The 24,525-nt window shown below is 35.7% G+C and overlaps 2 protein-coding genes across 5 annotated transcripts; one reads left to right on the top strand and one right to left on the bottom strand.

The window, feature by feature from the left end:
• The first annotated feature begins 478 nt into the window (after nt 1-478).
• Nucleotides 479-10,087, top strand: LOC120345199 (uncharacterized). Of its 4 annotated transcripts, none has more exons than XM_078113210.1 (7): nt 479-919; nt 1,956-2,063; nt 2,543-2,668; nt 3,336-3,449; nt 5,233-5,364; nt 5,843-5,917; nt 6,001-10,087. In XM_078113210.1, exons 1-7 carry the CDS (start codon nt 862-864, stop codon nt 8,709-8,711), a joined length of 3,324 nt encoding a protein of 1,107 aa, XP_077969336.1. In that variant the 5' UTR covers nt 479-861; the 3' UTR covers nt 8,712-10,087. The 4 variants fall into 4 exon arrangements, with proteins under 4 accessions (XP_077969336.1, XP_039270568.2, XP_077969337.1 ...); XM_039414634.2 differs by having other exon boundaries at nt 480-919; nt 2,540-2,668; XM_078113211.1 differs by lacking the exon at nt 5,843-5,917 and having other exon boundaries at nt 480-919; nt 2,540-2,668; nt 6,001-10,086.
• A 10,077-nt stretch (nt 10,088-20,164) lies between these two features.
• On the bottom strand, nt 20,165-23,756 carry LOC144423014 (adhesion G-protein coupled receptor G6-like). The gene is made up of 6 exons (XM_078113170.1): nt 23,683-23,756; nt 23,113-23,269; nt 22,535-22,692; nt 21,897-21,988; nt 20,844-20,947; nt 20,165-20,299 (listed from the first exon to the last, which is right to left on the bottom strand). The coding sequence occupies exons 1-6, from the start codon at nt 23,754-23,756 to the stop codon at nt 20,165-20,167; spliced, it is 720 nt and encodes a 239-aa protein (XP_077969296.1).
• Nucleotides 23,757-24,525: the final 769 nt, after the last annotated feature.

Consider the following 24,525-nt stretch of genomic DNA (forward strand, 5'->3'; position numbering starts at 1 on the left):
GGGCTTATTTTCGTGGGATGTCTTATATTTTCATTTAGCAAAATCAAAATTACGAGATTGTCAAATATACAAAATATGAAAACCGATACCCATTTACTTAACACGTAACACGTTTTTATTCAAAATAACTGCAAAACGTAATAATCTATCATTTAAAACGTGTAGGAGAGATTTTTTGCTATCGACTAGGTCAAAAAAAATTCGCGTTAATGTCTGGGTCTTTTTTAAGGGGGGGGGGCTTATTTTAAACTCATTTTTTGAATTCAGGTGAGGTCTTATTTTCGGGGAAACACGGACCATGGTACATACTGTAGAAGCAGAAATATAATTTTTAAGAACCGATGTTCACTAAAAGCCAGGCAAAGGTAAAAAGATAATTAATGGGACCCGTATTGAGTGGCCAAAGATAAGCTCAGTTATTTTTTGATTGATAAATGCGACGAAGATGTCAGTGGGGTGATTTATTTGAATCAACTGTGCCAAAAAATACCAGGTGGGAGAATTAACAAAAAGAGGAAGTAATATTAAAAAGTCTTCAAGGCCTTAAAAAAATATAAGAACGTTTGATTAAATATTAATATGGAAGTCTATTGCACTGGGATTAATGGCCGCATTTTACGAGGTACTTTTCGCTACATTTTACCGCCTACACAACCGCTTGCATACCTCGGTATGTGGATCGGTGGGTGCCCACGCCCTCAACACACCTCAACGCCTACATGTACAACTTGTTCAATATCAACAACATAGAAAATCCCCATTCAATATGGCTGTCTGGCATATTTATGCTCGGTATTCAAGCCATGGAATATTTTTCAATTTTGAACGCTTGCGCCGATGTAAAGAATTGTCTGGGATTAAATGGATCCAGCAATGCAAGCCTATGGACAGAGTATCGCCCAGGGGAAATGTGCGCTAAGTAAGTAACACTATCAGATTATATAATAAGCGCACGTTCTTTTGCTATTTTGAGCCGCCCTGCTGTCCTGAGATACTGTAGTGTTTGTATAACTTGGTGCTGCATATTTGGACCCTCTGATATAATTAAGATCTCTATTCTGCCATTACAGCATTAGCATAAAACAGTGGTGCTTTGATTATTTTGGAACCCTTTATTCTTCCCTATGCTGCTGTGCATAAAGAGTATTTTGTTCATTCAATCTTCAATGAGTCCTTATCTAATGTTATATGCAAGTAGTTTGTTATGTTTTCATAAATAAGGATTAACTTCTAGTAATAATAACAGAATAAAGAAGTAAAGAACATTAGTAACACTACAACAAATACCACAAAAGTTTTTTCCCAAGAAAATTGACATAAGAAATGACAATATGCAAGATAGCTATAACCAAAGGACGACAGAGGGGGTAAAGGCGTAGTGCAAATGACTAGAGAATTATTGCACTTGCCGAATTGGGTTAGAAGGGCATTCTTCAGTCATCTGACCTAAATGTGGTACCACGTTGACTGGACCCCAAGTACTGAGGTAGTGAAATACTAAAATGGTGTAAGTGTCTTTGTCTGTTCAAACATTTCGTAAATATATTAGCATGCTCATTATAGGGTGTTTAAATATCATTAAAAGAATTGGCAGTCTTATTTTCCCTATCTTTCCCATGTTTGTAGTGCTTTTGTAAGTGTTGATTTAACTGGGAAATTTAACTTACAGATGTAGTATAGTGACGATTCTGTCATGGGAAGTACCTGTCCATCGTAAGCACCTAATCACATATGTAGCATAAACATATTAACATGCCGGCTTGAAATTTAACGCTGGCTGTTCCATCACTAAAGAAATAGAACCTTCATTCTTTACTCTGGACCCACAATGAGTATATTCAGAGTTCATGCCACCACTGAGTAAATTAACCATATCATGCTGCAACAAGCAATACAGTATCGCAACATTAGTAAAATACTGTAAAATAATATATATATAACTGCTTATTTTTCAGCTGCTGAAGACTCGTGTACTATTGTTTTAGGAGAGGATGATTCGCTTACATCATTACAGATTTCATCAAGTTCTTTATCACAGTTGATAGAAAATCAAAATGTCCTGGGTATAAATTTTTAATAATAAAATGTACATATTTGAATTTAGTCGGATAATATTGTTACTTTTATGCTAAGAGGAAAGAAGTGTGAATATACTGAATTATATGATAAACTATAACACTGTAACAACTATGCAAGTATTCAATATTTTGTTATTCCCTTTTTCTACCAGTTATTGATAGGAAATCTTCTCCAACTTATATACCCACTAACTTCATTCGAAATATTTGAAAACAAATCTTGATATCTGGTCTGGTGCTTTCAGCATACATCGGCTTGTTTCTAACAGTAGTATTATTTCTGTATTCTTTGTGATGCCCTCATTTGTGGTCCAATTTTCATGTATATTGTATGCATTTGTAATTATACATGTTATTTTGAACTTGTTTTTAAAATTCTTCAGTATATAAGGAACCTTGTATAAAACGTGATTCTAGCAGCATGCACAGTGAATACATTTTATGACTCTTTTTCTTTTTAGAAGATTTCAAAATACTTCCAACACAAACCGAAGCTTATATGTCATCATTGGAGATCTCCTCCCTGAGTAATGTTGAGATCAATCAAAACAATGAAGAATGTGTTAAGACTAACTTTACACCAGGGCCAGGTACAATTTCAGTAATGAATGTTTTTGTCTCAAAGTAACTTGCTAGTCATCTTTAACTCATCTATATTTTGTATATGTCGTATTTATTAATGAGAATTTTCGATACTATTGTGCTATTCCCCCACCACTAATCAATCAAATCGTTTTTATTAGCCATTAGGATAGGAGTTACATATTTATCCCAGGGGAGAGGAAAGACGATATGATAGAATAAATATATAACGAGCCACGACCTCTTGTCCAGTTACTATTCCATGTTGGGTATGGGATTAGTTAGCCATTTATTTGTTTTTTGATGCATGGACTTGATGGTGGATGGAGGAAGCCGCAACTGACCAGCGGTTAGGTGAACCACTATGCGACGGTGAGGAGTTCAGCAATCTTGCACATAATTATCCTCGCATGAGATTCGAATCTGCGAACCCACGCAGGGTAGTCAGAGGTGCAGTGGCAAGCGTATTCCCAACGCTCAGTATGATATGGCACATCGCCAAGCTTTTCTATGAAATTTTTGAATTGTTTCAGAATCCATTCTGAAATTGTTTTCATCTACAAATTGAATCACGGATTTAGAAAAAATCATGTTTTTAATCACAACTTCAGCCAATGAAAGGGCAGATTATAATATCTATGTTACTAAAATATCCTTGACTTGCGCATCTTTCAGAGGTCTTGTCTTCTGAAGTTTCGGGACTCACTTCCAGTAATGTGGCCACTGAGGCTGAGCAGAAAATGAATAAAGAAATTGGTGATAAAAATTGTGAGGAAATACCGGCTAAAGGTAATTACATTGTATTACCGGTAAGTGTTTACAGATTGACAAATTTCTCAAATTATAGAACTATTGACAAATAGAAAACAGATATTGAATATATGATTTTATTTTCTCAAAGAAATTGGGATTTCTCCATTCCTTTTGAATAAATCAGTAAAATTAGTAGGATTTTCATTAATCAAACATTTCCATGTATTATTGTAGCTCACATAAAACCTTTGAATTACTCTAAACTTTTCCTAATGCACACACAGATTTTAAAAATAGGTACTGGTATATTATTGTGTGTAGGGTAACAATTTTTAATGAATAGAGATATGCAGGGTGTTCATATAGTTGTATAATTTTTAGATTGCAACATGAATTTATTGATACCATATATAGTTTGTTGAGCCATACAGGTGTATTAAATGAAGTACAATACCTAAATAAAAGAAACGTTGTTGAGATATATTGAGAATTAATTTCATGACAAACTTGAAATTGTAACAGGACCTTATGAACACTCTGTATATGTATACTCTAAGTTTCAATTATTATTAAGTCTAATGATTGTGTAGTAGTTGATTGTGAAGTGGTTGATTGTGATCTGAAAAAGTGAAAGTTATTCTTGTATTGGTAGCACTATTACTATCACATCATCTTGGATTATTTTTTATTATCTCTAAAGTGTTTGTTGTGAACTCATAGACTGGCACAATATTTATTCACTGTTTTACTCCAATGACAATATTTACATTTTCACACATTTAGCAGCGGTAGACATTACCGTTATTTGCCCTACTTGCATTTTTATATACAATGTTAAGCGTCCTCATTGTGCCAATATCAAGTAAATGATTAAATGTACGGTAGTTAAAATATAAAGACACTGACTCTGAGTATTCAAGTTCGATAACAAATAATGTGAATAGTATTTGGCTAGTACTCTAATTTAATAACAAAGGATATGTGATGTCTGAGACACATATCATATACAATTAAGCATGGAAACATAAATTTCTCAATAAAAACAAAAACTATGTGAACACCTAAATAACATTGGATGGATTTCAACCAGTTTATATTTATGCTGCACTATCCAATCCATCCGTTCATTTGATTTTCAATGAATTACTTTTACTTTGTGACCCAATCGAACAAATGTTATGAATAATCATATTTTGTGTATTAAGATATTTTTGTTTACGACACAGTTGAAAAAATTTCATCTCATGGAATTTCCTTTATGTTTTTCATATGCTTCAAAATATTTTTATCATTATTTTGAATATCTTCCATGGTATACCAAATTTATATCATATGGTATACGAAATTCCTTATAATACAGATATCTTACTTGGGCATTTACTATTTACCAATCGAATGTAACAAAATACCTTGAGAGTAAGGGCTGTTTTGAAACAGTACACTATCTATTATGAATCAAAATGATTGTGACGCAAAAGTTTGAAGTCAGCTTATTGCACCATAGATCCCAAACTAAGTACACAAGTTACGTAATCCTTCCTGTTAAATTGATTGATTGCTTATTTGGCTTAAAGTAAGAGAAGGTACTGGAAATTCTATTACCCTTGGGACTTTCCAACCCAAAATTCCCAGCGGTTTACCACACTCATATATTTAGAGAAGTCTTTTATTTTCAACTACTAACAAAAAAAAAATTTCTATGTTATATTCCACAACAAGAATGCTATTATATATACGTTATATGAATTAATTTGCTGCTTCTTTTTCAACCTCCAATGATATTGATAAATTCACTTTGTTACTTTTCCAAATGGTATAGCCGCCGTATCTGGATCTGCTGATGGAAAGCAATCAAGCAAAACTATTCCTAAAGTTCATAATTCATATCAAGAGTTCAATGCATTCCATGGCAATGTTTGTCTAGGTCTTGGAAATCAAGAGAACCAACATGGTATGTGGCATACAATGCATCCATCCTTTTCAGGTTCAAATCCCATGCCTACAAAGGGTGTAATAAATTGGGTGGGCAATACCAAACCGCAAAGATTCCGCTTTTAAAAATAGTACCTCCTTACAAATTATTAGATATCAGTTGCCACTTGTTCGGGGTAGAAGGCCTGAATGAGCTTTGTGTAAAAAAAATTTGCTGGATTATTATAATAATATAAATAACTAATCCGAAAATGAGCGGATTCAGAATATATTCCAATACTTCTGAAAATGTTAATATTTATAACCACATTAGGCATTATAATAATTGATCTAGCTGATCCCATACCTGACATGGACTGGTAACCGGACGAGAGGCTGTGGTTCGCCATATGATTAAGCCGTTTTATTGGCTTTCCTCTCCCATGGGATAAATATGTAAATCCTATCCTATCGATTCAATTTTGTATTTTAGTTTCGTGATTGAAATATGTTTTCAGAACGTCAGCCATTCAAAAAATGTACTTCTCACCAGAACCATTTGTCTAATAAATGTGGATTTGATGAGAGTAAAGGTATTGAAAATGTTCTTTGTCCTTTCTTACAATAACATTATGAAATGTTTGGATATATTGAATACTATTCTATTTGTTGATAGGTATTGGTGATTTTTCAAACAATTGTGACAGCATTCTTCCCACAGTATTATATGATTTGGGGGTTACTGGTAAATCTCATTCCTTTACTGGTAAGGGAGAAGAACTAAAAGGAACAAAACTAGCACCAAATATTTTGCACACTCCTCAAGAATTGAGACAATACACACCACCTCGTCCTACTTTTCAAAAAACAATAGTCTTTGAAGAAATCTTGGATCAACTTGAACATGGACATAAAATCATACATCTTCATGGTATGTCTGGAACAGGGAAATCTCAGATTGTTCGTGGAATTTGTAAAGTACTTGATGAGAGTAATAGATCTTATTTGTTATGGCATATGCAGTGCCAAGATGGAAGTAATTTGCTCAAACTGGGTCTTGAAAGACTCATAGATAAGCTTGATGATTGTAGTATAATAGATGTAATTCTTAGAAGGACATTACTTGAAGAACTGCAGAACAATCGCACAAAGACTCTTGTAAATAAACTAACCACGTTACACACGAAAATACTGCTTGTCATAGAGGATATTACTGACGATGAAAAAGTGCTGGCTCGCAGTTTAGTCCAGAGTTTAAGTACTCTAGCCACTCAATCCTTGCAAATACTCATTGCATCTCCGAGAAAAGATGTTTTATACACTGAAGAGGACATTGATGCTATGAATTACTACTACACAAAAAGAGTAAATGGATTTATAAAGCCAGAAGCAGTAGCTTTCCTCACGACTGGGAACATAAACAGAAAGGGAGCTGAGCAGTTAGCAGAGGCACTCGCCTATTCTCCACTCAGACTTACTCTTGCTAAAAACTACTGTCGTAAATATAGGGAATCGTATCAGTCTTATTTTGATGGCCTTGGGAAGGATGAAACAGTAATTGAAAAAGAGAAACAAATTCTGAACCTTCATCCAGATTTAGCAAAATGCCATGGATATGAGGTCATTATGAAAGCATTAAGACCAAGGAGTAAAGTTGAAAAAGAAGATTTGCAATTTTTGGTAATAGAAATGATGTCATTCTTGAATAATGAAAACATTTCTGATTATTTACTTGGTAAGTTTTTCCAACAAGTCCAACCAATGGTCTTTCGTGAAGAACAGAGGATGGTTCAATGTCTAAAAGCTAGACTTGAAGATGACTGTGATATGGATGTGCATAGTTTTTCAGATAAAATTGATTACGGTGAACAACTTATTTCTACCCATAAAGACATACTGCTTGCAATACATCTTTACATACCCAATGAGAAAAAGCAACGAATTCTTATGGATGTTCTACAAGCTATTGCGAGTCTCATTAAAAAAGAAAATCGATATCGCACTGATAGTAACTTGCTTTTTAGCTTGCAAAATCATATGGATAGTGTTGTTTCCCATGCTAAAAAATTACTAAAAGGTGATTTTCTTGGAAAATCTATGAAACAGAATGATTTTGACATCCAGCTTGGACTTGCTAGAATGTATGAAGTGCTTGGTTTTGTTGTTCAGAGACATTTAAACACAAAAGATATAGACCTGGAAAAAGCAACTAATTATCTATCAAATGTCATCTGTGCTTTCAATACCAAAAAAGACAAAAGAGAAACTTTATTCAAGTATACTCCAAAAAAGGATCCTGCAGTTACCGCAAAAAAGATTTATAAAATAATAAAAGAAGCAAATAAAAAAATACCTGATGTATTTATATTACAAAATTGGGCGAAACTTTTTCCTATCACAGAAAACCATTTGAAAGTGATGGCGGAAAGCGCTGGAAATGAGTCTAAATTGGATTGGGAAGACATGGTTACTGCATTAAGACTTGATGGGCATTTGAACAGTGACCATATTCGTCAATTGGAACGAGAGAAAATGCTGCTAAATCCAAAGCAAATCAAAAGTGTCTATATCTGTGAAAGGTTGATGTCTGTGCTTCATACACGTAGTCGGCAAGTGTTGTATTTACAAAACTCTATTTCGAAAGAAGAGCAAAATCGTTATGAGTGGTATTCTGACGTTGGTTTATATCTTAGTGAGAATCTATTTTGTGACACTGGTATATCTTCCTTGTTTAGATATCTTCTGAAAGCAAACAGTAAACTACCTAGAATGCTTAACAATTGCTTGAATGAAGATGATGCATCATTCATTGCAAGGATTGAAGCTGCCAGAAAGTATGCACAAAGTTTGACTGATGGTAAAGAACGTTTCTATGAACATGGTCTGTACAAGAGAGTGTATGGAACGGCATATTCCAATATGAATTTGCTACGATTCCTAGTCAAAGCAAACACCAAGTTACACAAAAGGCGTCATATTGCAAATGTAAAAGAAGTCACTAATCAGATGCTAGAATGTGACCGATTTTTTAACTTAGCCAAACAGAATGTTCAATATTTTGTTGTTGCTTCAAATTGCATAGTTCAAGCAGGGAAATATTATGCAGCTGTTGGAAAATATGAAACTGCACTGGAAGCTTTTGAATGTGCTTTTGATCACCATGGTTATGGTATTGAATATCAATGTGATAAATATCCAAATGCATATGCCTGGGCTTTACACAATGTTGGGATGACTTTGTGCAAAAGTGAAAAAGAACTTGCCAATTTTACCAGTCATAAAGAAAAGTTTTTTTTAAGATACCAAACTGCTGTGAAATGTAATATCTGTAAGGAATGGAGAAGGGATTTGCTAATTATGAAAAAACTTGTCGAATCATTGCATTGATCATACATGACTATTACCATTTTTCATATTTATACTCAAATACACAACAGTTGCCTTGTGTCTTGTCTTTTTTTTGTCTTTTTTTCGACATAAGTGAACAACTTGCACCCAATTCCTATTGAAATGAATAACCAACAGTCTTTCTGTTCCAAATACTTTGTGTAATTGAAGATATTTTCTTAACAGATATGTAATTTAATCTCTCATAAAGCTATATCCAAATTGACCAGAAATGATACAATTTACATGCCAATTTGCCTATCTACTTTCTTCATTTACCTTTTATTACAATACTTCAAATTTTAAGTACATATATTGACTCGTTATTGTGTGAACCCATTGAAGATGTGTGCTTAGTGTATGAAATACACATTTAGGATATTTACTGATCTTTTCTTAATTTCAATTTTCAATTTTTGGTTTCTTAATTTCAAGTTTTCAGCTTTTTAGTTTGTAATACTGTAAAATTTATACCTACTGTGAAACCAACTGATCTTGTATAAAAATAAGTTTCTAATCGCTTGATTATAGGTGCAAGATTTCATACTATAGATATATATTGCCTCGGTATAAAGACATGCCATTTATTGCTCTTATGATTCACATTGCCTTCGATTATACATTGAAATTTTATGTCCCAATATTTCACGTTTGTTACTCTTTTTTTAATCGAATCGAATCCAAGCCTTTTTTAAAAAATGCATTTTTGCTCAATTTTTTGATTATGACCTTTTTTTCTAAACATGATTTACACACAGATCACGATTCCAAGTTTTTGTTACATCACACTGAAGGTTGAGCACTAAATGGCACAAAGGAATTAAGAGGAAGTCAGTTGCTGGTTTTTTGAATCATGCCGCCACGTGTGTAAATTTGTATCGGCACCAGCCGCGTTATTGAGGTCTTAATTAGAGATGTATCAGCATTATCGGCCAAATTTTTGGTATCGGTTGTGTATCGGTATCGGCTAAATTTAGGCCGATATTTCCGATATATTTAGCTTCTCAATATGATCCAGAATGTTTTAAAAAATAGGTTAGAATACTGATTTTGGAATTTTTTGCTTGGATAGATCGTGAACTAAGAACCATGCACGACCCCACCCCCGCTAGTAGAAACGGGTGTCTGATTCTGACCTGTTTTTAGTCATTTATCAGCCAAACTGGCTCAATCAATTTGAGTAATTTCGCTGCCAAAATTTTATATTGAAATTTTTAATATTACTGTTAATTATCAAGAAATATATCAATCGAATATTAGTGGATTTTCCGATGTTCAAAATATAAAATACGACGTTATATTGACACAAAATCCTGCGCACGTAACTCAATGTATCAGTTTCATACGATAAGTGGGCTAAATATTTATCTATTTTACCACCAAGAGTAGCCAAATCCTATTATTTTTCTAATTGAACACCGAGAATACTAGCGCCAGTGCTCAATGCATCTGAATCAATTAACGCATTTGGATCCCAAACATCTACTTCTTAATATATATATATAGATGTGTATAATATTTCTCGTTTTTGAACCGAAATAATGTGCACTATTAATAATGCTCATAGACTATTGTTTCAAACCGTCTGCCCTGCACACTTGAGGTATAATTACATAGTATCGGTATCGGCAATATCGGTCGTTTTCAAATATCGGCTTATCGGTTTCGACTTTTTAGCGGGTATCGGTGACAAAAGTGATATCGGTACATCTCTAGTCTTAATACGGCCAATGTTGGATTTTGCTCTGTCAAACTGCCGTCTTGGTTTGATTAAATGGAAGAATCTGCGTCCAATAGTAGTTGCACAACTTGGCAAAGCGAAAATATGGCACATTAGCATTGTTTCCTCGTCCGTATGTAAAAAGTGGTTCACCCTCCAGGGTAGCGGAGCTTTCACGAGCTCAATCGATGGTCGTTATCCTAAACCGGATTGACGACCTTCAAGCTAATAATTACGATTCCCAACTTGCGTCGTTTAAAAAATCACTCCCGATCCAATTCTTCGTCTACATGGCTGAGACGTGTTCCGCACCTTTCGTCACACACTGCACCGGTTCAAATCTCGTGGAGCAGTGTTTCCCAGCGTGTTGGTCGCCTGGAAACCCTCTTGGGCCGCCTGTTTAAGTTATCGGCACTATATTCTAGAAAAATTTATTGTTCATTTTGTAATTAAAACTGAATTGTCGAATAATGATGGGAAGAATCACGGCTAAACTAAAGCCATGTTATTATTTGAAAATCTCGCCGACGGCAAACAAGCGAAGCCTTCTTATGAGTGCAACTTTGAGATAATTTATGTTGAAATCAATGCAATGTAAAAATCATTGTATCGGGTAGTAATTTAATTTTGCAGCCATAAAAGCACTACGTACCGTTTCGCATGAGAGCATATTTCTAGGTCGCAATAGTTCAGAAAATGTATTATATATATATATATATATATATATATATATATATGTATACATATTTGGCTCGCTTGAAAAAAAGGCTGGAAACCACTGTCGGGGAGAATAGTTATGTGCAAAAGGATTGCAGAACTCCCCGCCGTCATAGGGTGGGTGATTCACATAACCAGGACCGGATCAAGCGTTTCAGGCCCTAAACCAGTGGTTCCCAAACCTTTTAGTATTTTTGCACCTGAATCGAAGTAAAAGCTGAATTACCCCTTTAATAAAAATAAAATTTGTAGCGCGCAATTTATCAAATTTAATAGCAACAATAACATAATAATCTATAAGCATGAGAAGAACCTCCTGGTTTAATCTCAGTGGGAAGGGTGGCCTTTCTCAGCAATCTAACCTAGGCAAAGTGGATGTCAGACATCATTTAATATCATGGTTCCATATTTAAATTTTGCAATATCTGTCTTTGCAAAGTCAATTTTAAATCTCTCATTCGAATCTCTAAGAAATTTCACTTTCGCAGCAAATTGGTTATCACTACGCTTTGTTTGAGCAAAAATGACGACAGAGCGATCTATTAGTCTATTGCTCCTCCCAATCCAATTAATCATAGGATGCTAAACTTGTGCTCGGCACTCCAGTCCAGAATTATGTAGTGTAGGACAAAGCGTTGTAACATGTCAGTGTCAGCTGCGTGTACATTATGACATAACAACTAACAATATTCACAAACTAAATTACTAAATGCAAGCGCTTCACGACCAGATTTTACTCAGACCTGCGAAAAGCACGGCAATTACATAAAAAATTGAACGCCTGAATTACCCTCTAAGAATTGTTGAATTACAAATTACCCCGTTTAGGGGTAATAACACCCAGTTTGAGAATCAACGCCCTAAGACTAAGAACTGCAAAAAGCACGGCAATTACATAACAAATTTAACGTCGGAAATTACACCGAATTACCCATTAATTTTATCAATTGATATAAAACTATTTATAATAACAATGAAGCTGGTTACTGTTTTATTTGAAATTGAATAAGTAAGTTTTAGTATCCATAACTAGTTGAGGACCAAGTTATGAATAATCACAAGAATATTTTTCTAAAAACAGTTTTCGCGCCTACAACCATTTATAGAGAGGTTTAAGATGATACTTGAGAAAAAAAAGTAAGCAAAAATACATTTCAGCCAGGCGAATAGTAGAGTGTTAGTCGTCTAGAAACTCGAATTATTTCCTTAAACACGGACACACCATTGAAAATTTGGATATGAAAATTTCTGTGGTGCCCTAGGCAGGTGCTTATTTTGCTTAAGGCTTTTTTATTCAGCCCTGCAAAATACCGCTGGTCGTGAGGCCTGGCCCTCCAAATGATTGAACCTCTTCGTCGGATTTCTTTTCCTCGGTTGAGTAGAAAAACGCTATCCCGCATCAGGTGTTTGACTATGCTAAACAATCGCTTAAAGGAGTGTTTGGCACACGGTGTTGCTTAAATCTTGTTTTATTGATATATCAGTGATATATATATATATTATCATTACCACGCATTCAAAAGTATATCTGATTTAGATGGATAACTTCCCCAATAACGTTTTTGCGAACGAATATCTAGAATAAAAAAGATTAAGGGTGGGCCAGGGGTGGGCAAATTGCGGCCCACCGAAGTGTTTCATCCAGCTCACTTGTGCCTGTAGAAATTACGACTATAGTTTTTATAGATATAAATTTGCGTTGAAAATTTCGATGAAAATGACGAACCGTCGGCTAAAATATAAACCGTATTCCCAACGAATAATCTGCATCGGAATACAATAATATGCTATTTGGTTAGGGCTGCCAACCATCCCGGAATTGACGTCTGGCGTCCCGTGTCCCAGGCTGGGCTACGGTTGTCCCGGAATTTACTGACAACCACAGCGTACCAGGATAGAAGGTCATGTAAAGGCTTCGTTTAAAAGAGGAAACGGATGTAATTCACGCGAATATCGTATGGGTTATTCAAATAGAAGTGAGTTGAAACTTGTCGATAAGAAATGTTTTGCCAACCATGACTTTCTGGTGACAAAACAATCAACTAAGTTAAAACAATTGCAAAATGGATTGCATATAAACAGCAGTCACCTTAATTTGAGAGCATCATTCAACTTGGTATATCAATTAAAAAAACGCAAGTAGTTTTAAAGCGGTCCTGCAGCTGTGAGTCGGTTAAAAGCAAGTAAAGAAAAAAGGTTAAAAGTAAAGAGTAAAGGTGAACATAGGATTAGATCAGTGGTTCTCAAACGGTGAGGCGCGGCCCACAAGGGGGGAGCTCGTAGACAATTTTTTGAGGGGGCGTGAAGCTAATTAACAATAAAAATATTTGTTAGATTTGATCTTGCCCGCCCCATTTTGGATATTTACATTATTTACTTTCCGTCCGTGCATTTTCAACGTATTTTTTGAATAAAACACTTTCGCATTACTATCTGTTATTTGTATCTTATTGTGAGCTAGTTATTTTTGAGGTGAAGCGAGACTTGCTAAATTATAGAAAGGGATCGCGGCTTTAAAAGTTTGAGATTCACTGGATTAGATTGATTCGTTTGTATTTGTGCCTCAAAGATTCAACCTTCAAGTTTTTTTGGATTGAGTTTAAATTATTTAAGAGGCTTGAATTTATGAAAATAACGCCGCGGTATGATCACTCTTCGACGCACAGCTCACACTGTTTCTTTTGATGTCTTTCGTGATTCACAAGCTTTTGTTTCCATAATTTTCAAATTCTAGTCGTTAAGGTGTCCCGGAATGTTTTAACACAAAGTTCGCAATCTTATATTTGGTATATATAATTGGGTCACCTGGTACCCTAGCTGTTTGTTGTAGCCTACATTAGCTGTTACGCTTTTTTATTGTAAATGACCTGTTTTTTATTCATAGTTTTATATTAAGTTTTGAGCATCCGGCTCAGTAACCAAGAATATTATCTGTAACTGGCCTACTCAGAAAAGTAATTGCCCACCACCGCTCTAGGTTATACTTCTATAGCAAAAGAACATTAGCGGGCCAATTGCGGAAACTTATGAACTCCTCATTTTAAATAATATAGTACAAAAACCAGCTTGAATACGGCGCAATGAGACCAAACGCTTTCTTCTAATGATATTATGACGTAATGTCTCGAGTAATAATTTATGGTTTAGTAGCTGAACTTAATTTTTGCAATAATAATAACAAGAGAGAAATACTCAAACATATGGAAACGAATGTGAACGACTACGTCAAACAGCGTAAATTCGGATGAAATTACTCTAATTAAAAAGGATACGTTGGACAAAATAACTCAATGATTATATGGTATTCATTCCTTCAAAGTCGCATAAAATACAATTGCAGGATTCTTTTTTCTGTAACTAGCATAGGTAGTTGAACTATGTATGTCTGAAGAAGTCTGACCTTGGTCAGACGAAACGTTACAGAAATATATTTGTGTTAGTGTGCAGCAAGACTCTTGAATCACTTAGCATGGCAAGCTTAGCATTTTTTAATGTATGAGTATCAGCACATAGACGCGAAGATCGCGTATCAATAAGGCCTTAGCTGTCTGGTTGAGATGGCGGACAAGCGTGACGGAAGTGTTTCTATATTTCAAAAAGATGTTTCAGTGAAACAGAATAGGACTGTATGAGACTCCCGTAGGAGAATATTTGGAACAAAAATAAATAAGAGCGATAGCATTCAAACGGCTTCAACGAACTCCGAAAACGTGCCAGTATTCAAAAAATTGAAAAGAATTTATCAAACGTTTCGTGTTCAAATATAAATTTTTATATAACGAAGATTATATTTTCTCATATATATATATATTTGCTGAGTGTGACATACCGATCTACACGTGTACTTTCAATTTATCTCTAAGCAGACGGGTCCCATTTGATAAAAAACTTGTTCCACATAAATTTGCATCGATAAGTTTTCTTCGCCTGCATTTTCCTCCCAAGCTCTACACGATATAGATCTATATATAGGAGGTAAATGACCATACCCTGCGCGTTCGCACTCCCGTGTTGTTAAACACACGTTAACAGAGTGTAACCCCGATCTGCACTTCTTCGGAGGTCAATAAGCACACAATGTATTGTAATGCCAAATGTTCGTATATTGTTAGGTTGCACATTCGAAATGAATCCAAATAACAGATATATTGAAATATACACTTAGACGGTTAAGTTAAACACAGTTAAACAGTTGCAATCCAAAGCAGTAATTAACACACATGAAACATCCTATATTCTCAACTTCCGAAGGCCGGTAACACGTGACGAATTGCTCGATACAATGAATATTGCTAAGACTTGTCGCTTGTCGCGCGATAAATTTTACCAGAGAAATAGGGCATTGGCCTATTCATTGAATTCACTTACTATTAATACAAAAAGATTAAATAACATTGAAATCAATAGTTACAATCCACATTCGCTACAGTTCATTCCTTTTAATCTTTCCGTCAAAGCGAATATTTATTGACGATTTTTTATCAGTAATCATCCTGTATAAGATGTAGAATGTAGATGTCTTCATTTGCTAATTTTAATTAAAATTGCTAATTTTGGTACACTCAGGAAAGGGTCCGCGACTACGGGGAAGCCCTCCGCTCTGGGTCGGGAAATAATTCAAATTTTCAATAAATATGAGCATCGCATCTGTGTATCGTATTTATGTATAACAACTTTATAATTCTCTGGGGGCTCCCGAAGTATGCGAACCAAGATGGCGGACATCGGAATGTAATATGTGTACTAGATTAGGGTTAGGCCATAATTTTAGGTATAAATACTACGGGAGGCTCTTGGCTAGTCTTCGAACTGATAATAGAACTAAAATAAGGAAAATTGGAAAAAATTATCGCCTAACCCTAACCTGTTACCCATGTTACGTTCCGATGTCCGCCATCTTGGTTCGCATACTTCGGGAGCACCATTCTCTGACTATAATTATGAATGTTTCCCCGAGTATACACTTCTTTATTTACTGCCGTAACATTGGCCAATCAGCATAAGTGCAAAATTGAAGTAACAATAAACGTTTCAGAAGCGCTCAGATACTTTTGCCATTCAGACAGTCTTTCGTGGTTGTGAATATTATCTCGTTTTGGCGGTTTTCGCGTGTTGTTTGTTAGTTTTTAGTTGGGTTTTGGTAAATATAAGTCCTAATCAAATAACTCAATAATCATTTTGCTCTGTCAGATTTTTATTTTAAATTCAGTAATCAAAAATTAATCTAGAAAGAGCTGTGATAGACTAGGCCAGACTTTTGGCACATGTAAATGAAAGGTTGTTGAATGTATTGAATTAAAATGATAGTTTGGAACATATAAACCGGTTTATAGGCGCGAACTCGCAAAACCATTATTTAAATAATAACCCATAATTTTGCAATGGTAGAGTATAAAGCGGAAGAATTTTGACGGGATCGAAAATCGAGGAAACATTCATTACGTAGATGTTTGCATTGGTAATTGGTATTATCCTACACAATTGTATTGTTTCGTAGCAATGCGGGGATAGCAGTAGTCGTGTGGAATTGCTTGATAAAGACAGATGATGAGATTTGTCCATTCTAAATTAAATAGTCAGGGTGCTGGTACATTTGGTATTGTAAGATATTCTTGGTTAAATTCAATATTCAGCGGGGTTAAGAATTTTAAAGGTAGTTTTAGTCACAAATAATGTTGACAAACTGGTTACTGAAGAATACTCCAAAAAAGTCGCGAGCGGAAGATACAACGGAGAAATTACGTGAAAACAGAACACTGCATGCACCTTCAGACATCTTTGCGTTTTCAAGCAGTGGGGACCAACGCCCGACAAAAGACTCATCTCCACACCCTCATCGGATAGCAATACATCACTCAAACCATCCTTATGAGCGGAAGTACAGTGAAGAATTTATAAAGCTTGGTTTCAAGTGTATTCTTATAAATGATGAGTCACGTCCTCAATGTGTTGTTTGTTCCGGTGTTCTTGCCAACGAGAGCCTGAAAGTAGTGAGATTGAAACGCCATCTTACAGCAAAGCATCCAGAATTCATTGACGAACCAATACATTTTTCCGCCGACCAGAAAAAGAATTGTTAGGCGAAATGAAAACAATGACAAAGTATCTCACAAGCTTAGAAAAATCTCAAAAGGCATTGTATGAAGTGGCATATTTAATCGCAAAAGATAAAAAATCACACACCATTGGAGAAACACTAATCAAAACTATTGCAATTAGTCAAATTATGAATGGAGACAAGGTGACTATGGAAATGAAAGAAATACCAATGTCTGTAGATACCATTCGCCGACGTATCAGCGAAATGGGTCAAGATATTAGGTGCCAACTGATTCATAGAGTCCAAGGAGGAAAATACGCTTTCCAATTGGAGGAATCCACGGATACGTCTGGTTTAGCGAGTTGATTGTGTTCGTTAGGTATATAAGTTACTCATGTGCTTGGCGCTTTCTGCTTTCTGGAACATGCACTCGTCAAGACATACTCTCAGCAGTGGCGACGAGACTACAGAATGATGAATTATCATGGGAGCGGTGTGTTAGCATTTGTACTGATAGGGCTGGGGCCATGGCGGGAAAACAAAGGTTTTTAGCAAAAGTATTACAAATTGCACCTCATATCAATTTTACGCATTCTTCATAGGGAAAATCTGACTAGCGAAACACTGGACACACCTGGGGTCCGCAAATACGGGGTAAATATAAGCATCGCGTCTGTGTACCGAATTTAGCTATAACAACTATATAAAACTCTAATTATAATTATAGATTTTCCCCCGAGTTTAGACTTCCTTATTTACTGTCGTAACATATGGCCAATCAGCATAAGTGCAGAATTTGACGTAACAATAAACGTTTTAAATTTAGGTTGATATTAAATTTAAAAATAAAAGTGATGTTATTCAAGCAATTTGTTTCTGTAGTTGTCAATTTTGAAAACCCGATCTCACATAAATGTAAAAATGCCTGTAAAAGCTTTTTTTGCAATGCCGGGGGTATTTAGATAGCAATATTGCCCAAAAGATTGCCAAAGTAGCTACCCTATGAATCGCAAAGACTCTGTTCATGGTTGTGAATATTACCTCGTTTTGTCGGTTTTCGCGTGTTATTTGTTAGATTTTAGTTGTGTTTTGGTAAATATGAGTCCTATACTCGCAAACCAATTCTTGAAATAAGTATCAATAATTTTGCAATGGTAGAGTGTAAAGAGGAAGAATGCAAGAGATCAAAAGTCGGGGAAACATTCGTTACTTAGTTGTTCGCATTGTTATATCCTACTACGTAGACTTTAGGTTCTCAAAGTGCTCCGTACGCAGCCTGAGCCTCAAGACTCCGTTAAAGACACTTAGTGTCTCCGCGAGCTATTCGTTTACTTGAGAACTGTCTTCGACCCACTGCCCTATCTCTCTCAACCTTCCTATCCTCGACCCACTGCCCTATCTCCCCAAGTTTCGCATCCTCTAACCACCGCTCTATCTCCCTTAACTTTTCTCTTTTCTACTGCCCTATCTCCCTCAACCCACCTATTCCCGACCCACGGACCTATCTTCGACCTGCGGTGCTACACTATTCAGTACCTGACCTAACGGCGTTTAATTCACGACCCGATCGCCACACTAAACTTTACTATCTTGCGACCAACTTCCATGGGTTATACTGGTCGTGTATGCCAATGAGATGATTCAATCGTATGTCGACAAAACATGATTGACGGCATTCGTATATGTAGGCTGGAATCTCAAATGGTAAACAATACAGTAACCATAATTGGCAGTTTAAAAATGTGTTATTAATTGGGCTACTGATGATTTCTTGTTGGGAATGACAGTTTTCTAAATTTTAACAAGCCGAATCCGGCCCGCGGGCCGTAGTTTGCCGACCTCTGATCTGAACCCTTTAATGAAAGTTTGATCATTTTACTGTGTCGGCCGATATTTGTCCCATCACTGCATCTAGAATCACCGATACATTTTTGCATAGACCGAATTCGATATGAAGGTATCAAATATAATTGGCTTCATAACTGCAAACTCTCCCTTAACAACGAAACATTGCGATAATCCTAAGTGCTGAAAGAGCAACTCAAAAATACGATTTTAATCCATTCATTGCTAGTAGACGGTTTAATTAACAAGTATTTCATGGTTGCCGAAGTATATATATTAGTCAACTCAAAGGCGAGCAACGATGAACACAATTGAATTGATATGACAAGACATTTTAAATTTTCGGGTCGGCCATGGATTGAGCGATGAGTGTTGCTCGGGAATTTTCTATTTTGAACCCCCTCCCTTTTAATAAAACCATGGCTGCTGCGCCTTTAGTTATAGAGGACTTGCATGGGTCACGTGACTTTGTTACTGGACGGCAATAAAACAAAAACGTCCATTTGGCTCCTGTCAGTTGCAAGTCGGATTATACGTTTCCGTTTTGTTTGGCTGTTGAAAATTGTTATTTCGTATTGTTCCGTTGGCCTTACGTATAGTATAGAGTATAGACAACGAAATGGATCTTCAGTTATATTCCACTGATCCGGAACGTCGCGCAATGTGGATATCATCTATTGACAGGAATGCTTGGTGTCAAGTTCAGAAGCCATCTCACTTGTGTTTCACTGTTTGCGGACAGCACTTCGTTGATGGTGAGTCATCATGTGCCGTTATCAAATTTTTAAATATTCATAAGCTCCCTCATTTTCAAGGAAAGCAGATGACAAACTACTGTTATTGGTAGGCCTAGGCGTAGGCCTACTTGCAGTCAATATGAATTCAATGGGTTTATTTTGACATTTTTATCTAATGCTGTGATTTTTGTGTTTCTTTGAAAATAGTTACACGAACAACCATTAAATGTTATGTATTTTAATTGGAATTATCGATCTCTCTAAATTCAACTACACAGTGACGAAAAACTCTTTGTATAATGAGTTTGTTCAGAGCAATCTGGCGGCAAGTACATCGTTAAACTGAGTTAGGTTCCTAGTTAAATTGTGGTTGCCCAGAGCCTCAAACAATGATTCATGTTGCTATCACACTTACCATAATAACAGCAAAATTGGTCAAATATTTACAATCGCAAATGGTCGTTGTTGAAGTAGATTCGGGATTTAAATGACATCCTTCTGCCGACCAACTTCCCTCGCCTCCGTTATTCTAAATGAAATGAGAAATTAATTAAAAAAAACTCGCGTTTGCTCACTGTATTTGTATAGGTTTTGTCAAGCAAGAAGGATTCCGGTTCACCTCATATAGTGTACACGCTTGCAATTTTTGCTTGAAGATTTGAACTAAGCCTCAATAAAAATTTATTACGAAGGCAATATATTCTAACTCCGCGTTTCAAATTCGTACTTTTGATTTCATATTATGAAAGATACTCTGGAAATAAGGTAATGTTTCGTCGATAGCCGTCGACCCATCGAAAACATGGCCTGGAGTAAAATTTTTTAGTAAAAACTTGAATTGCAAAACATATGGATTGTAAAGAATATTTCCAGGTACAGATAATGATGAGAAGCACAATGTAACAATTGGGGTCATTATGACGATTAAATTGTTACGCGGGCTGCGGTTTGGGAACAACTGATATAAAGCATTATAGCGGCAAATCACGCGTTGGTAATTACCAAATGTCCCGATCATTTCACCCGTCTCAATAAATAGTTTGTTGTTGAACAAAAAATACTCACAGAGTCACAGGGAAGTTGTAAAACACACAATGCGGTCCTTTCCCGTAATATGAATTAGATCGTGATATGGTAATTGTAACATTTTCACTCAATCCTGTAATCTTTGTGTTGCCTGCAAAAATAATTATGAGTAAATAACTATGAAATGTTGTGTGTTTTTTCTAAGATTCTTGGTTTTTTGTCAAATCAAATGAACAAATATTGACATAAACTCCTAACTCATCAGCCGCATGTGCAGAGCTTGTTCAAATGAGATCGAATAATATGGATTACCGAAAATCCAGTGAATTCGAACAAATATGGGTGCTCCCGAAGTACTCGTACCAAGATGGCGCACAACCTGAACATAGTATGTGTAACAGGTTAGGGCTGTTCAGGCTGTGCGTCATCTTTGTACGAATACTTCCAAAGCGCCCAAATATGCATTCAAGTTTTTCTTCATTTGTTTCAATTGAAATACTCAAAATATGAAGTTTCGAGACTAAAACGAAACATCTGTTTGTTCCCGAGGAATTTTTATGATCGGCATAAATGTGGAATTTGTTTTCGCATTGCCACGTTTTCTTACTCGTAAAGGATTTTTTATTATTTCACAATATTTGAGGTAGTACACCAGATGTTCTCAGCCTTTTATGGCCCGTGGGTGTCGAAAGCTAATAGCACTCATGGCCCCCCTGTTTATCATCCCAGTGGTATTTATAGTGTTATTTTGATTGGTAGATCCCAAATCCCATTATGTTCAAACAATTCATGCTCAACAAAGTGAAAACACCCTGTGAAATCACATTATCAGGCAATGGAACTAGAATGAACAAGGAGTTTTTGTTGTAAAGAAAGGAAAAAGTAAAATCAGTTTTGTGCCTAGCGATGTGGCCCCTCCAACTGCTCTGTTGCCCCATTGGTGGGTCATGGGCTCCCGGTTGGGAACCGCTGTAGAACACAAAGCCAAGTTCATTATCGTGGTGAACAGAGATTGCTCTTCCAAACATTCCGTACCGATATCCGTAACGGATTTAGATTTCACGTCAACTCTCTTATTAAAAATATATGTCATAACTCACCTATACTTGCTGATACAACATGGTCGGAATACACTGAGACGTTCATATTTGATCCGAGACCTAGGCACGGTTCCATCATCCACTCGAACATGCTGTAGGCAGAATAAATTATTTAATCTGATGCTTGAAATATTTTTTCACAACAAAGATAAATATATATATATATATATATATATACGCTTCCCTTTACTGGGAAATTAGTTCATTCTTGCAGCAAGGCAAAAAATAAACTACTGAATACATCCGCCTAATGAAGTAGGAAAAACTACCGATCTTCTGTGATAACTCGTTTTTTAATTGAGTGATTTTCCTAAGAGGCTGTATAGTAAAAAGTGCCGGTGTCGGGTTTCAGACGTTCTATTTCATTTGTTTAATATGAATATGTCTTGATCTTGGGTTTTACCAATCCATCTTCACTAATCCCAGACATCAAAATATCTCGGATAGGTTAAAATATTTCTTGAACTTCAATATTAATGGATACCTTGTTTGTCAATTCAAATCAAGGAGCCAGATTTTTAATTTGATGACGTCATTGCACAAAAATCAAGAAGAAGAAGAATACTAACAACATGATCAACAACAACATAATAACAAACGATCTACATGCACATAGATATATACATTTTGTGTCCAACAAGCCTATACTTACATTGAACAAAGCAGTACTCGTGTAAACCGTAAATTGAATCCTTGTAAAACTTGAAGAAGTTACTTTTTCTGTGACACTTGGTGGAATAAACACAGAAGCCCGGCCAGAGTTGCCTCCCGAGTCGGTCCCATCGGATATACCAGGCTGAAATAGAATGAATATTTTAATATTGACTGAACAAATTCGTTTAGCTAATAGGTTTGTGGGTCTTTACGATCGAAAGATTGGATTTATACGAAACAATAAAATCAGAAATGCTATGTGTGAATCAAATTGAAGAAATGTAAAATTTTGATCAAGCAGTCCGTGCACTCATAGAAATATTAATTAAGGAGTATTTTCAAGACTTTATGCTTCGAAGAGTAAAAAGATTAAGAGTAAGATCTATATAAATCGCCAATAATTATACGCAGGATAGTTTCAGAATAATAACCTCCGGTCTCAGTAATCCACAAAGGGGTAACGGATTGACCAATAAGTCTTCGATGTTCATTGGTGCCATTATCTACTTGACCAGCGCTTTGTTTAGAGCAGTTGAAAATCACTTAAAAAACATCAATTTACCTGTAAATTGGACGACAGCGTAAATGATTTTCCAGTAAATGTTTCGTTTCCACTAATTCCAGCAACCGCAACTTTTACATTCTTCGAGTCAAGGTAGACGTTTTGTTCGGTTAGTACTTCAAGTTTCAGAAGCACGTTGTCGATTACTTGCACGAGCCTGCAAAAAAATCTCAATTAATTTTCTGAAAATGACTTGGGCTAATTTTCCGGCGCAATTACCCATTATATTTTTCACCAAAACGTGGCCATTTGTCGCTAAATGTTCGGACACGCTCGTAATGTTCCGCTGATTATATTTTGCTCCAACCAGATGGAAGTGAGTGTGAGCCGGGCTATTACTGCTATCGCAGGTGTATAGCATGACCGAGTTTTTCCGGCATTTATGTATTTGGAAGGTTATAATAGGATAAGTTTTCAGATGCATGGATTTGATGGCGGAAGGTCGAACCTGCGAGATTACGCTCGGTATTCAGAGGTGCGGTGGCGGGCGTATTCCTAACGCTTAGCACGATGCGCCACACCGCCGAGCCATCCCAAGAATAGGGAAGGGGAGTGAGGAGTTACTAATACGACGTGATCTCGCCTTTCATGTCCAACGATTTCTTAAAGAATCTCCCTGCAGGCCCTGTATATGCAAACTTCATGCCTATGTAAATGTGAACTTTCTAAGCAAGAATTTAACGTAAAATGGAAGAAAACAGAAAAACCAGTTGAGTGACAAAACCAGCCTTACTAAACAAACTCTTCGCATGAATTATAAATAATAAATAAAATTCGAAATTCATTTTGTACAAACATAATTTGGTAAATTGCCAATTATCTATTTGCTGGACCAGCAGTAATTTTGTTTACATATAAACTATACTAGAACATTCCCACTTTATTTTTATATTCGTGTAATCTTATTTAATATACAGCTAAACAAGGATATCCAGTAATCATTGCAGAATATGCTATATTTAGCCCATAGTTTCAAAACCAAATCTCCAATTTCAAATACTTTACCCTAAGGACTTGATAAAGTAACAATGATGATTTTGTTGAAACCATAACTCAAAAAATCCAATTTCGAAACGGCGAAATATCGACAGGACAGGTTTGCCTGAGCTTGCTTATTAATGTAATATTATTTTATACACAGCTGAACAAGTATATCCAATAATTAATGAGAAATTATTGACATTTTAGAATAGTCTATATTTAGCTCATAGCTTTAAGCGCAAATAACAAATGATTATCCTTAATGATTGGCTCGGTATATTACCAAAGGAGATTTGGTTGAAAGTTGAAACCTTAACCAAGGAAATCTAATTTTGGACGGGCCGAAGTTTGACAAGACTCGACAAGTTTGCTTGTGGCGATTATTACTATATTTAGACAAAATTATTTATTAATAAACCTAAAATTCACGTT

The sequence above is a fragment of the Styela clava genome, chromosome 5 (genome assembly GCF_964204865.1).
Source record: "Styela clava chromosome 5, kaStyClav1.hap1.2, whole genome shotgun sequence".
NCBI lineage: Eukaryota > Metazoa > Chordata > Ascidiacea > Stolidobranchia > Styelidae > Styela > Styela clava.

Coding starts and splice junctions, on each gene's coding strand:
- LOC120345199 (XM_039414634.2), top strand. CDS start 862: ATGGATCCAGCAATGCAAGCCTATGGACAGAGTATCGCCCAGGGGAAA. Junction 920..1,955: donor CCAGGGGAAATGTGCGCTAA/GTAAGTAACACT, acceptor CTTATTTTTCAG/CTGCTGAAGACTCGTGTACT. Junction 2,064..2,539: donor AGAAAATCAAAATGTCCTGG/GTATAAATTTTT, acceptor TTTTCTTTTTAG/AAGATTTCAAAATACTTCCA.
- LOC144423014 (XM_078113170.1), bottom strand. CDS start 23,756: ATGAAGTTTGCATATACAGGGCCTGCAGGGAGATTCTTTAAGAAATCG. Junction 23,270..23,682: donor ATGAAAGGCGAGATCACGTC/GTATTAGTAACT, acceptor ATTTTTTTGCAG/GCTCGTGCAAGTAATCGACA. Junction 20,948..21,896: donor TGTTGTATCAGCAAGTATAG/GTGAGTTATGAC, acceptor TTATTTTTGCAG/GCAACACAAAGATTACAGGA.